The following is an 11,826-nucleotide window of genomic DNA, read 5'->3' as shown; positions in this document are numbered from 1 at the left end:
TTGGGGTGGGTGGTTGGGGAAATGCTCTTTTCTGACTGAAAAACGCTTGGAAACGCTTTTATTTCCACAGGGCTCCGAAGGGAAACACTTGAAAGAGGGTTAAAACCAGAAGTGCTGAATCATGACTCCAACGACAACCCACCCACCCCTCCCTCACGACGGCTGAGGGGAGGGAAGGGGGGGGGGGGGGCGCGCCCCGCTTGCCGCCGCGCTGCCCTGAGGGGGCGGCGCGCGTGCGCGTGTGCGCGCCTCCGCGGCCCTCGTCCCCTAATCGATTGCCGAGCGCGCTGAGCGGCCATGCCGGCGCGGGCACGCGCGCGGGTCCCCCCCCTCCCCGCCTTTCCCTCACCCTCTCCCCTCACGCTGCGCGCCCCCGGCCGGGCTGCGTGTGAGCGTGTAAAGGCGCGTGTGAGGCGGGTGTGAGCGCGGCGGAGGTCGGCGGCGGATCGGTTTCTCGGGGTTTGACCAGCCGGTCCCGGGCTAACCCCCGGCTCGCTCGCCGAAGATGGAGGCGGCAGCGCCCGGCGGATCGCCCCTAGCTACGGCGCCGCTGCCTCAGTTTCCATAGCCGGCCGCCGTGCCCCGCACAAACACCCGCACACACACACAAGGGGGATGGAAGGGACTCGCTGAGGTAAAGCCGCGCCTGCCTTCTCCTCCTCCTCCTCCATTCCTCTTTTTTTTTCTTGCCCCCCTTCCCACCTCCCCCCCCCCCTTCTCCTCCCCCTTCCCAGGGGGTCCCCCAAGTGCCTGTCGCTGAGGGGGCGACTTGTTGCTGTGTGTGTCCCCCCGAAAATAAATAAATATGACGATAAAACAGAGAAGCGGTGGCCGTTCCCCGGCCACAACTGCCATTTCCCTCCGCCACCTGCCTTGAGGAGCCCTTTGGGGAAGGGGGGGGGGGATATAAAAGCGAGGGGGGCGATAAATAAAATCCCCCCGGCAGGACTTGGGTTACTTTGACAGGTCGTGCTGAGGGCTGGCAGAGGCAGGGATGAGGAGCTGTGGTGGGTTTTTTTTGGTGTTTTTTGTTTTTTTTTTTAAACGCTCCGGGGAAGTTGGCCTGGGCTCGCAGGGCGGGGTGCGGGTGGGGGTGCGGGTGCTGAACCCCCCCCCCAAAAAAAAAAAAAACCCAAACCCCTCAAACCTTCTCCAGCTCCCCCCAGATCCCCCCCTCGCCTCCCGTTGCCGTGCCGATCGGGAAGGAACCGGTGGATCAAGTTTTTCTCTCTCCCTCCTGGTTAATCGCATTGCTGTAGCACCGGCTGACCTCCCTCCCTCCCTCCCTCCCTCCCCTTTCCCTCCCTCCCTCTCCCCTTCCCTCCCTCCCTCTCCCTTTTTGTTCTTCATCTTCCCTCAAACTATGTGCCATTCCTGAGCGCCTGTCCCTGCCGGCTCACCCCGGGCTGCCCGGCTCCGCATGCCCCACCTGTAAGTGCCGGGGGCGGCTTTATCCCCCCCCCTTCCTTATTTTTTAAACTTTCCCCATCTCGCTGTGTCCTCAGCACACCCAAAAACTCTCTCTCCGTCTCTTCCCCCCTCTCCCTTCATTCGTCGTGGAAAGGAGAGCTTAGCAGCCGGGATTTGCCATCGCAGCCTAAAAATGGTGACCGAACTTTTTTTTCTCCCCCTCCCTTCCCTTCTCCTCCTCCTCCCCGCTTGGAGAAATAAAAAATAAAAGCCAAACCGTGTTTTAATTTTGGTTACGGATGTTTCTGTGTTTCTTTTTTGCCTTCCTTTCTCTTCCTCCTCCCTTCCTCCCATTTCTTTCCTTCCACTTCATTGGCTGGGATGATCTTTCCCTGTTGCTTCTGATGTTTCTTTCTTTTTCTCAGTGTGTGCCTGCCTACCTGGACTAGGGGGAAGATAAGGTAATTTTGAAGGGCTTGAGGAAGCGGCTTACCTGTTTTGGAAACTTTTTGGAGATTTTTTTTTAAGTCATGTGAAAAATCAGTAACTGAAGAGAGTTTGGTAGCAGCCAGGCAGGTTGAAATTTAAGTGTTACGTGCTGAATGCCTTGGGAATTTGATCTGCTTTATACCAAGGAAGAACAGAGAGAAAAGTATTTATTTATTGGGGGAAAGACGGGGGGGGGGGGGTCGGGGAGGGAGGAAAGCGGGTTAAGGGAGGGGGAGGGAAGTGGTTTTGGAGACAAGAAGTGAAGCTGCCTGTTTTCCAGTAAGTAATGGAGAAATTCCAGGAGCCAGGGCTAAATATACTTGGCGATCAATACAGAAATGGCTCATTGTGAATAATTTAGCTGCCTGGTGCAGTGAGAGTTTTGAAACTAAAGGCAAAAAAGAGGCCATGGAGGGAGAGAGGAAATAAAATTCTCCTCTGGTCATGTCAGTTTCTTAACTTTTCCACTTAAAAGAACATAGTTATGATTATTGATCTCTCTCTCTCTCTCTCTCTTTCTTTTTCTCAATATATATCAAATGATAGCTAGGGGGTGTCATTCTATACAGTTACTTGGGTTTCTGGAAAGTAATAGCTTGTTCTGTGTCAGCAAAGTGCTTCCAGAAACTTTAAGATTGCTTCACGCCAAAAAATGCATGGTCTGGGAGCATCCAGTGTGACGTTCAGCCCCGTGCTGGGGCAGATCAGTAAGGTTAGAAGGAGCAGGTGCGTGTACAGGTGTGTGTGCTGGTGTGAGGGTGGTGGCGTGAGACAAAGGCTTGTGAGGACCCTCTCAAAGGGGCATGGGCACGGAGGGCTTTATGTCGTTCAGAGCAGGATGGAGTCTCCCGGAGTACGTGTGAAAAGACCAATTGTTAAGAGTAGCAATCTCCTCAAAGTCTGTTCTGGCTGTGAGAGCTGATAATTGACAAAGAATTACAATCCTCTCTTGGACAAAACAAGTGGAAAGTCTGGGGAGGGAAAATTCAAATCAGGTAAAAATGCGAGTGGGGGACAGCTCTTGGTCAGACCAAGAAGATCCCAGCACAGGCTGCCCAGGGGACTGCTGGATTTCTCTGCTCAGATAATTTGCAGGAAGAGTTCAGTGATTCGCAGACGAGCACATGCACTACACTTGTGTGTTTCTCTAGGCAATGGTTGCAACAGCAGTAAAATGGGTAACTACTTAGGGCTTTAAGTAAGTTTAATCATTTAATGGTTGATACTGACAGGCGTCTTTGAGGGTGTACTTTTCTGCCTTGCAGCACTGCACTTTGACTATGGAAGCAGAGGCTGCTGATGGATATATAACATGTAAGTAGTCATTTTATTTGATTATTCTGAATTACTTTCCTTTTCCCACTATCTTTTTGTCATGCAGACACCTGAAACTTTAGCTTTCTTCTGTATGGGCTTTGCTTTGAGATGCCGCTGAATTAATGGCATTTAAACATAAACTTGGTGTATGGCTGAGAAATGTGTGGGTATGGGCTCATGGGTGAGTACCTCGCAATTTAAATATTTGCTGAGGATGAATGAACTTTGCAAAAGAGAGAGAGAGAGCTCATTTTCAGAAATTCACATTGCAGCCAGAAACTTTTAATGCCTTTCACTGTGCATTTCTCCTGTTTTCTGTGTCAGAGCAAAGCGTCTTTCTGAGTGCGTTGTTTAACTGTCAGTTAGCTGGAGCCTCTGAGGGGAAGGTCTGTCCTGTAAAGTAATATTTCAGCCCGCTCCTGCCCCGTACTGATTCTCAGTGTTTGCAAACGGAGAAGTAATCCTAGCTTCTGTTGAGACGAAGCAGCTGGGGCAGGATTTTTCATAAGAGACTGGTGACAGTAGGTTTGAGGGGGTCCTTAAAATCAGTCAGTCAAATATGTACTCGTGGCCACTGAGAACCCAGTTTGCACAGGCTTTGTAAGGCTCCCCTCGCAAAGGGAGGATGGGCAGGGGCGCAGGGAGCCAGCGAGGCATAGCTCTTAATCAGGGGGTCTCTTTGCGGGACAGCGGGACGGAAACTTATGGGTGACTTGTTTTGTGAAAGCAGGTGACAATGAGCTTTCACCCGAAAGGGAGCACTCCAACATGGCTATTGACCTCACCTCCAGTACACCCAATGGGCAGCATACCTCACCAAGTCACATGGCAAGCAGTAAGTCTCTTTTAAACGTGTTTCTCTCGAGCAGCGTGTTTGGGTTAGTCCGGGTCCTCGGCTTGCTTTCCGTGTCTTAACCACGGCTCTAGGCTTTGCTAATAAAAGAAGAGGACGGGGTAGATTTTTTTTTCTTGTTCACGCTGGTGTCTCATCTAAACATGAACGGGATTACTAGTCTGAGCTATCCCAAGGTGGCATTTGAGAGCTGGTCCTTACCTGTTCCAGGTAGGAAAACGCTAGGCTTGACGTGTGCTGGCTTTGTTTCATCAAGGTTTGAAATCCAAATGCGAATTGTTGCTGTTATTATTTTTTACTACTTACTGTGCTTCCAGAAACAGCTTGAAGTAGTTCTATTTGAAAACAAACACGCTCTATTTACAAAAAGGCTTTACTCTGGCAAAAGTATAAAGTTAAAATGTCTGGGTTTGATGGCAGGTTGTGTTTTACTGTTCCATATAGAAGCTTCAGCATCCTATTCATTACTGTAGCTTTGCCTTGGCAAGTCCAGGGATGGCTGGGATAATTGGAAATTTATGGCACTCAGTAGCTGACTTGCTAACAAACTGAAAGGATTTTGTTTTAGAGTGTCGAGGAAGAAAGTGAGAAAATGTGGAGAGATTTAGGAGCCTACTGCGAGTGTCAAGTGCTCGTAATACTTTTATAATTATTTTTCATGCTGTAGTACTGAGGCGAATAAATGTAGTTTATATACATTTCATAAAGTAGCCTCCTTTGTTTTTTGTGTTTGCTTGTTTTACTTTTGGTTACAATTCTGCACTGAGATACTTACCTTAGAGTACCTCAGTACTTGTATTCAAAAATAATGTGGTGTGCTTTGCTTACAGTATACTTTCAGAAGGTTCCTCTCTATAGCATGTGATACTGATTTTCTTTCTAGTCTGCGTGCTATAGAGACGTATTTATCTTTTTAAACTGCCCGTATAATACCCCATCAAAGCATGCAAAAGAAACAGAGCGCACTTAGAGTTGCTTGCTTTAAAATACGGTGCATTGCCTCCAAGGTCTTTCTTCCTGAGAAAAAGATGTTCCTTTCCTTTAAGAATTTCTTCTTTCTTCCTGCAAATTACGAGTAAAACGCAGTTTTTATGAGCCTTTAAAACTGAGGGTTATAATGAAGACCTACCAATTATATACATGTTGCTAGAGAATATGATTGCTAATACTCTGGACTGAACTTTATATGACAAGCTATCATAATTCAGCATCTTTAGACAATTCCAATCCTGCTGCACTGGGATTCTGATATATTTTATTATGTTGTAAAAGTTTTACTACTCACTTTCTTCATTTTCTTTGTTTCCTTTTTATTAATGGGAAGGCTTCATTGGAAGGGGGGAAAAAAAGCTCCATTTTAAATCTTCTTTATAATCTAGACTAAAAACCAGAGTCAAATTAGGGAATAAAAAGATCTAGGATGAAGTCATGCAAAAATACTTTAACGCATTCAATATTTTCATGTTCATTGTGTTAACATTTTCAATGATTTTTAAGCATCGTTAGTTCATGCAACACACATGCGTTTACAGCCTTGGTGAATATCTTTTTTTTTAATGTGTTTTGTGGTATCTCACAGGTGTCTCAATTGCCTTCGTCGCTGTTTTTTGTAAAGCACATGCTGCTGTTGGAAAATTAGGGGCTCTGCCTGGGGTTCTTAAGCCATGCAAAACAAGAGCATCTTAAATTTGTTGTCACTTAGTTATTCTTTGCAGGCATGGGAATGTTTTGGGGAGAGGCAGTTTCTGTGTTAAACATGGAAGGTATCGATCAGAGGTTGTTGGCTTTTGTGGCAGCTGTTAAGGTGGTTCACTTAAGGGTTTTGGGCAAATCTTAAATCTAGCATGCACAGACTAACTCACCAGGCTGTGCTTCAGAGCCTTGCACCTGATTTGTGGTGTTCAGGAAACCTTTTTAGAGAGAGGAGAGTAAGGAGGAAAGGCAATTTGTAAAACTAAGTATGGCTTCAGGAACGAGCCATCGTCCATCCTGCTGTGGTGCTGCAAGGAGGCCTGTGAAGCAGCGATGGGACATGAGGGGAGGAAATGGCTGTGCTGAACGCAGTGCCCCTTAATTTCTAGCGGAGCCATTGCGCTACTGTCAGCCCCCCGTTCTTGTGAAGCTCAGGGCACGTTGTCCCAGCTGCATAGGGTTTGCCACTGGAGGAGGTGGTACGAAGATCGGGCTCCAAAGGCTTTGCTCCCGGTTCTGTTGCCAGCTGTCCCCAGAAGGTGGATGGCCCTGTTTCGCTGAGTGCTCGGGATATGCACCTGCAGGGTAGAGCTCTGAGTTCTGACCTTTGTTCTCGCGTTCCATTGACTCGCTTTGAACCACAGCTCTTAATTTAGCTTTAATTTGTGTCTGCCTCAAACAGAGACAAAACCATAAGAAGCAAATTTCTTGGATCTTTACCGAAACAATTGAGCAGTGCTCTCCCAGCAACAGTAAAATTATGTGCTAGGTAAAGAGTTTTCTGTGCTCATTAGCCCCTGGCAATTCCATGTTAGTAAGAGTTCTGGCTGGGCTACTGATGTTTTCAGGTTCTGTTCCAAAAGGTTTCAGGTTAAATATTTTGGCTCGCTGTGGAGAGTTGTCTGCTGCATCCTTTAACCTATTATCATTTTCAAGTATCTAGACTGCATGTATAGGTTATGGATGGGGCCGACACTCAATTTTCCTTGTGAATGAGGTGATCCTGCAAGATAAATCACAGCAAATCACCTGTCATAGCTAACTAATGATCTTACATATACCTTACGGTATGCATCTGCCTTTAGCAGAACATTATATGCATGTTGGCAGATGCTCTGTTCTAAAATACTTTATTGTAGTTTTATGTAAGCAAAGATTTAAAATATGTGTAAATAGTCAAACTGAATAGGTTGATGGATCATCTTGCTTTCTTGTATAGCAAAAGACAAATTAGTGCTGTACCTTCTGATTACAGATGATGTGTTCACGTAGCCCCAAATCTGGAAGTCCAGATTTTCTTCGGATCTTCTGTAGGAAAACTCCTTCAAAGGGTGAAGCACAGAGCTGGGTGCCAAAGGCCTGCTCAACTAACTCCGCATTGGGTGCTGAGGAGTTCCCTGGGTGCCCTTAAGCTGCCCACTGGACCCCACAAAGCCCGAGGGAGTCAGACTTGTTGCCTCTGGTTCGTGTTGAACTGAGCTGCAAGCGATCAGGAACCTCAGAGTAGGAACTGGTATGCTAATTTAAAGGCTGATGGGGAGCCATTATAAAAGAGGCTTTTATAAGGAGGTGGCTGGAAATCATTTATTTAATACCACACTAAGTTCTTACTACAGTTACTACTTTTTTTTTTTCCCCCCTGTAGGTTAAAGTGGGCTTAGAGGGTCTCCTTTAGAAGCCGCAAGGCTCTGTTGTTTGATACTTAACTTGGTGACCACTTTGTGTAGGATGAAGGCTGTTTCTTATAAGACCACTTGCTTGGTATGCTATGGAAAGTAACAGCAGCTAGTTGTATCTGACAGTCAGGGACAGAGGAAATTTACTCTTAAATTAGAGACTTTACAGTGGGCGTCCTAGATAACTTTCTTATCTCTGCTTTCATAGACAAAAGGAGCCCTTAAACAAAATGGAGGCAGAACAATCATAAATATCAAACCCAACATCTGATGGTTGGAACTGATTAAAATTGTGGTACGCTTTCAAGATGTGTTTATAATAGCTTAGAAGCGTTACTAAGTTATGAGGTATAATTTATTAAGAAAATAGCATTGTTGGCTGACTCAGTTGCTGAACGTAACGAGACGATTCCATTTTCTGCGTGGTGGGGAATGATCACGCTTTCTGACAAGAGAGCTGTTGGGACAGCCATGTGCAGCGCGAGTGGTTCCTCTAACGGTATTTACGGCCGGAGTCTGTTGCAGAGAGCTCGGGCAAGGTCTCATTATGAAGCAGCGAGTGCTGGATTCCCAGCAGTTGGGGTGGACTGTAGTGGACTCTTAGTTGCTTTTTATTTATTTATTTTTTGGTAGCTTCAAAACCCCACATCTTTCTTGATTACTTTCGGTTTTCCGCTGTATACTGTCATACAAGCCCTATTTTGTCACACTTGTGTTGCCCCGAGCAAAATATTTCATGTACCACCACTGTATCAGCACCACATCTGTATGGATAAAGAAATGTAACTACAGAGTCTGCCTTTTGGGATGAAACCAGGTAAAATTAGAGATTGCTTCATGCCTCAGCTACGCAGCAAACAAGCCTTGCCATTGCCAGCACTACTGCCCAGGCAAGCGAGGCTGGACCTCGTGCTGGGATTCCTTTTGGCTCAATGTGTGTTTTTTTAGTGTGTGGTGTGGCTGAGCCTCTGCAAGAGGTTTTTCCTTGGGGCTGGTGGCTGGGGTGTCGGGGCCGGGCTGCAGGGGGAGGAATCGAGTTGGTGCTTTGAGGCAGTCACTCCCCTGACACAGGCGCCAGTGCGTGAAGGATTCTGGCAGCCCGACTGTCGCGCTCTCAAGTGGGGATTTGGGTCTCTAGTTCTTCCAAATACATGCAAAGTGTGAAACGCTGCATATGGTACTAAAAACTTGGGCTGGATTACCTCATGGTGCTGAGGAATCTCTTTCCTCGGAGGCCTTTTTAAGGAACAGGGTAGGCAACATCTGCTGGTCTGGGCTATAAGTGCAGCGAGGTGGGCTTCTGACTCGCTCGACACATCCTCCAGACCTTTGTGTCTGACTTGCTAACCTTGGCAGTGTGATGTTTAGAGAGGTCAGCTGGGGAATTTCACAGTGGTGCCTAAATACAGATGTACCTGTGGCTTCTCAGGTTGAAGGGTGGCAAAGACATGCTACACCAAGACAAGCTTAGACGTGAGAAGAGCTCGATAAAGTGCAGCAGGGAACTGGAAGAAGTGAGTTACGTTGACACTTACAGAAGCATTGACTTTGCTTCAGCCTTGTAACCTCAGACTCCCTGAGAATTGCTTGGGGGAATAATATTCACAAAAGCTTTAGCCAGTTACCTTTCTTGAAGTTTAAGGTGGGGAATAAGGTGATGATCGGGCTTTACATTTTTGTCCACATATAAGAAACTGAAGCTCTGCAAAGTTGTGTTGCACCCATTTAATTTAAAAAAAAAAAAAAAAAAAAAAAGAAAGAAAGTACCAGGAAATGAAACATTTGCTGGGATGCTGTTTGGGCTGTAGCTTCATTCACATCAGCCTAGATCCTTCACAGGGATATGGTTATAATCTTGAAATAGTTCCTGTGATACAAACCCTGCGTGTAGACAAACACCAAGGAGCTGCTGAAACTTCTGTGTATTTTTCGTCTCTTCTGTCAGTGTGTCTCTGGCATTCCCGACGGGATCAGATACTTGGCTGTAAAAACATTCCTCCCTCTCGGTGAGTGTTATAATGAGGGTGGAGTGAACTGATCAGTTAATCTCATTAAATAGGTTTTTATTCATTCTGATGGAACTCTCTTGAGAGGTCATCTGCCAGGGCTTTGTTGCAGCACACACCTTTCTTAGGGAGCTTCTGTTATTCTCTTGGACTGTCAGGTTCGGTTAACTTTCCTTGGTACACACCCTGTTACAACACTCGCTCTTCTGGGTAGCTTTGTAGTCAGCATGTTTTCAATATCTGCTTCTGGAATTTCAGTTCCTTTTCAGACACGCCAACGAAAAGAGCAGTCTTCTTCCTTGAAGCGCGGCGCTTCGACAGCGGCTGGATGACTAGATACCCGTTACAGAGTGCTCCGTCCCTCCCATCCCCAGATCTGAGGGAAGGTGTCACTCCCGTTGAAATCAGTGGGTATTTTCTCTTGGGAAATTGGATCAAGGCCTTTTTTCCCATTCCTGTGGGCCGTTGGCGCTGTCTCCTTCACTAGCTAAATGGCTGTTTGCAGGGCTAGGCTTTTTAGGTGGCAGTGCAGCTGCCTGTGTTGTCCTTATGCATCGCTGAAGGTGGGCAGAGCTTGTCCTCCTACTGCAGAGAGGGAATTTGGGAGGAGTGGTGTTTATCCAGGAGGGAATGACATACCCCTCTTCTGCATTTTCCTTGGTGAGTTGGGGTGAATGAAACTTCTTGCAGGGGGTCTGCCTTGAGGCAGCTCCGTAGAAGACTTCAGAGAGCGCAGCACGCCTGTAGTGATGAGGCCAGTCGCCAGCCTGTGGTGCTGAGTCTGTGCCACGGCGTGTTGTCCCTCGCCCAGAGCCATGAAGTGCTGGCAGCTGGCTGCTCACCCCAAGGGAGGGGAGCACAGCTAGGGCTGTCAGCAAGGAGCAGTGAGGCTTGGCAGGTATGGCTCTGGGCTAGGGGATGGGGGGCCCGGTTTTTCTCCCAACTCTTGTCATCGCAGGGGATTTCTCTCATGTTTTTGTGTCTCCTTTTTCCAGAATCACAGAGGCCATATATCACTCAGGATGGAGGTTTGGATGGCACACATTTAGACCTCATCAAAAGCAGGAGTTCTGTTACAGTATCTACTTTGAGGTGTTGATTTAAATTTCATTTCTACAACCTCACAATTAGGCACAGATAACAGTACCTCAATACTAGTGTAGCTTATTTCCTGTCCCACACAGAAGTAATTGTGATAGTCCTAAAGCCCCCTGTTGTTTCAATGTGCTTTCATGGCAGCAGCCACAACATTTTAACTCTTCTCATCCAGCTCAGCCTTACCAGGTCTGTGCGTGGACAGACCCCAATTACACTGCCCAGCAAAATGTGCCCTTGATCTGGAGCCAGCTCTACATTACCGGCCTCTGCTGGCACCGCTGTGTCAGCCTGTGGCTTCGGAGGGCTGCAAATCCCCCAGAGGCAGAGCAGTGCTGGCAGAAGCTCCTGCTGCAAGCACGGCCCTGGCTGGCAGGGTCACCTGTGAGCGGTGTTACAGGTGGTACGCTGGAGCCTGTCGTAAAGCAGGAGATGCTGTTCCTGGAAAAGCATGGGGTTGATTCATCCCCCTCGTCTGTGTGCAGATAAGTCAGCTAAACTTCTGTGAACTAGAACCTCCTGGTTTTTAATTGGCTCTTGCTTTCTCCGTACTTCTTCTTTGAGGCTCTGTATTCCAGTTTTGGGGTTTATGTTCCATTACTCTCCTGACTCCCCCACTATGGCCAAGCAGAGCACCACCTGTGTGCATTGCATTGGCTCTTTTAGCTCACGATTGCTCTGTCCTCTGCACATCCGGAGAGGCCACAGAGCTCTTGGTACCCTTGCAGTGCATGTGGGGACACCTCCTGGTGAAGCTGAAGTTGCCGGTCGGATCCCCTTGTGCCCTAGGAACAGGGCGTTGGTTATCTGTAGGTGATTGGAGGTCAGTCCTAGGGACACACAGCTCCAGGTGTGGAGCAGGTGAAATTCGGCAACCACCAGCCAGTGGTGAACAAAAGACAGTGGAGTTTAAGTGCATCACCTCCCCAGACAGGTAGGAATCCCTGTCCTCAGCAAGCTCTGGGTTTTGCACGAGGCATGGGCAGAGGAGCGTGATTCACTACAGACCGTGGCTTCAGGTTACCTGGAGAAGCTGGGAGAAGACCTTTTGTGTTTGTTTTTTTTATTTTTGTTTTGTTTTTTTTTTTGTCCCCCTCTTTTTACTTAAGTATTGGTACCACTTGTGAGGCTGTCCTGGGCACAAGTGTAGCTGCTACAGCAGGGGAGAGAGAAGGGAAAAGTTGACATCTCTTCCCTCAGCATTGCTGGGCTGGAGAAGGCATTTTGGGGACTCAGCTCTGCTGTCCAAACTGCAGCTTTGTGTAGCAGGGGTAAAAGACCCGACTGC

At 47.5% G+C, this 11,826-nt stretch overlaps 1 protein-coding gene across 23 annotated transcripts in view; it reads left to right on the top strand.

Annotated features, from left to right (window-relative positions):
* Nucleotides 1-246: 246 nt before the first annotated feature.
* Nucleotides 247-11,826, top strand: part of IKZF2 (IKAROS family zinc finger 2) — a 116,202-nt gene continuing 104,622 nt past the window's right edge. For 3 of the 23 annotated variants that reach the window (XM_048058363.2, XM_013178729.3, XM_048058360.2), the window contains exons 1-2: nucleotides 3,165-3,213; nucleotides 3,944-4,051. In XM_048058363.2, coding sequence (XP_047914320.1) covers nucleotides 3,180-3,213; nucleotides 3,944-4,051 — 142 coding nt within the window. In that variant the 5' untranslated portion in view covers nucleotides 3,165-3,179. The other 20 variants (XM_048058359.2, XM_048058361.2, XM_066999153.1 and 17 more) reach the window with 19 other exon arrangements.

The sequence above is a fragment of the Anser cygnoides genome, chromosome 6 (genome assembly GCF_040182565.1).
Source record: "Anser cygnoides isolate HZ-2024a breed goose chromosome 6, Taihu_goose_T2T_genome, whole genome shotgun sequence".
NCBI lineage: Eukaryota > Metazoa > Chordata > Aves > Anseriformes > Anatidae > Anser > Anser cygnoides.
This window is presented reverse-complemented; position numbering and strand designations above follow the sequence as displayed.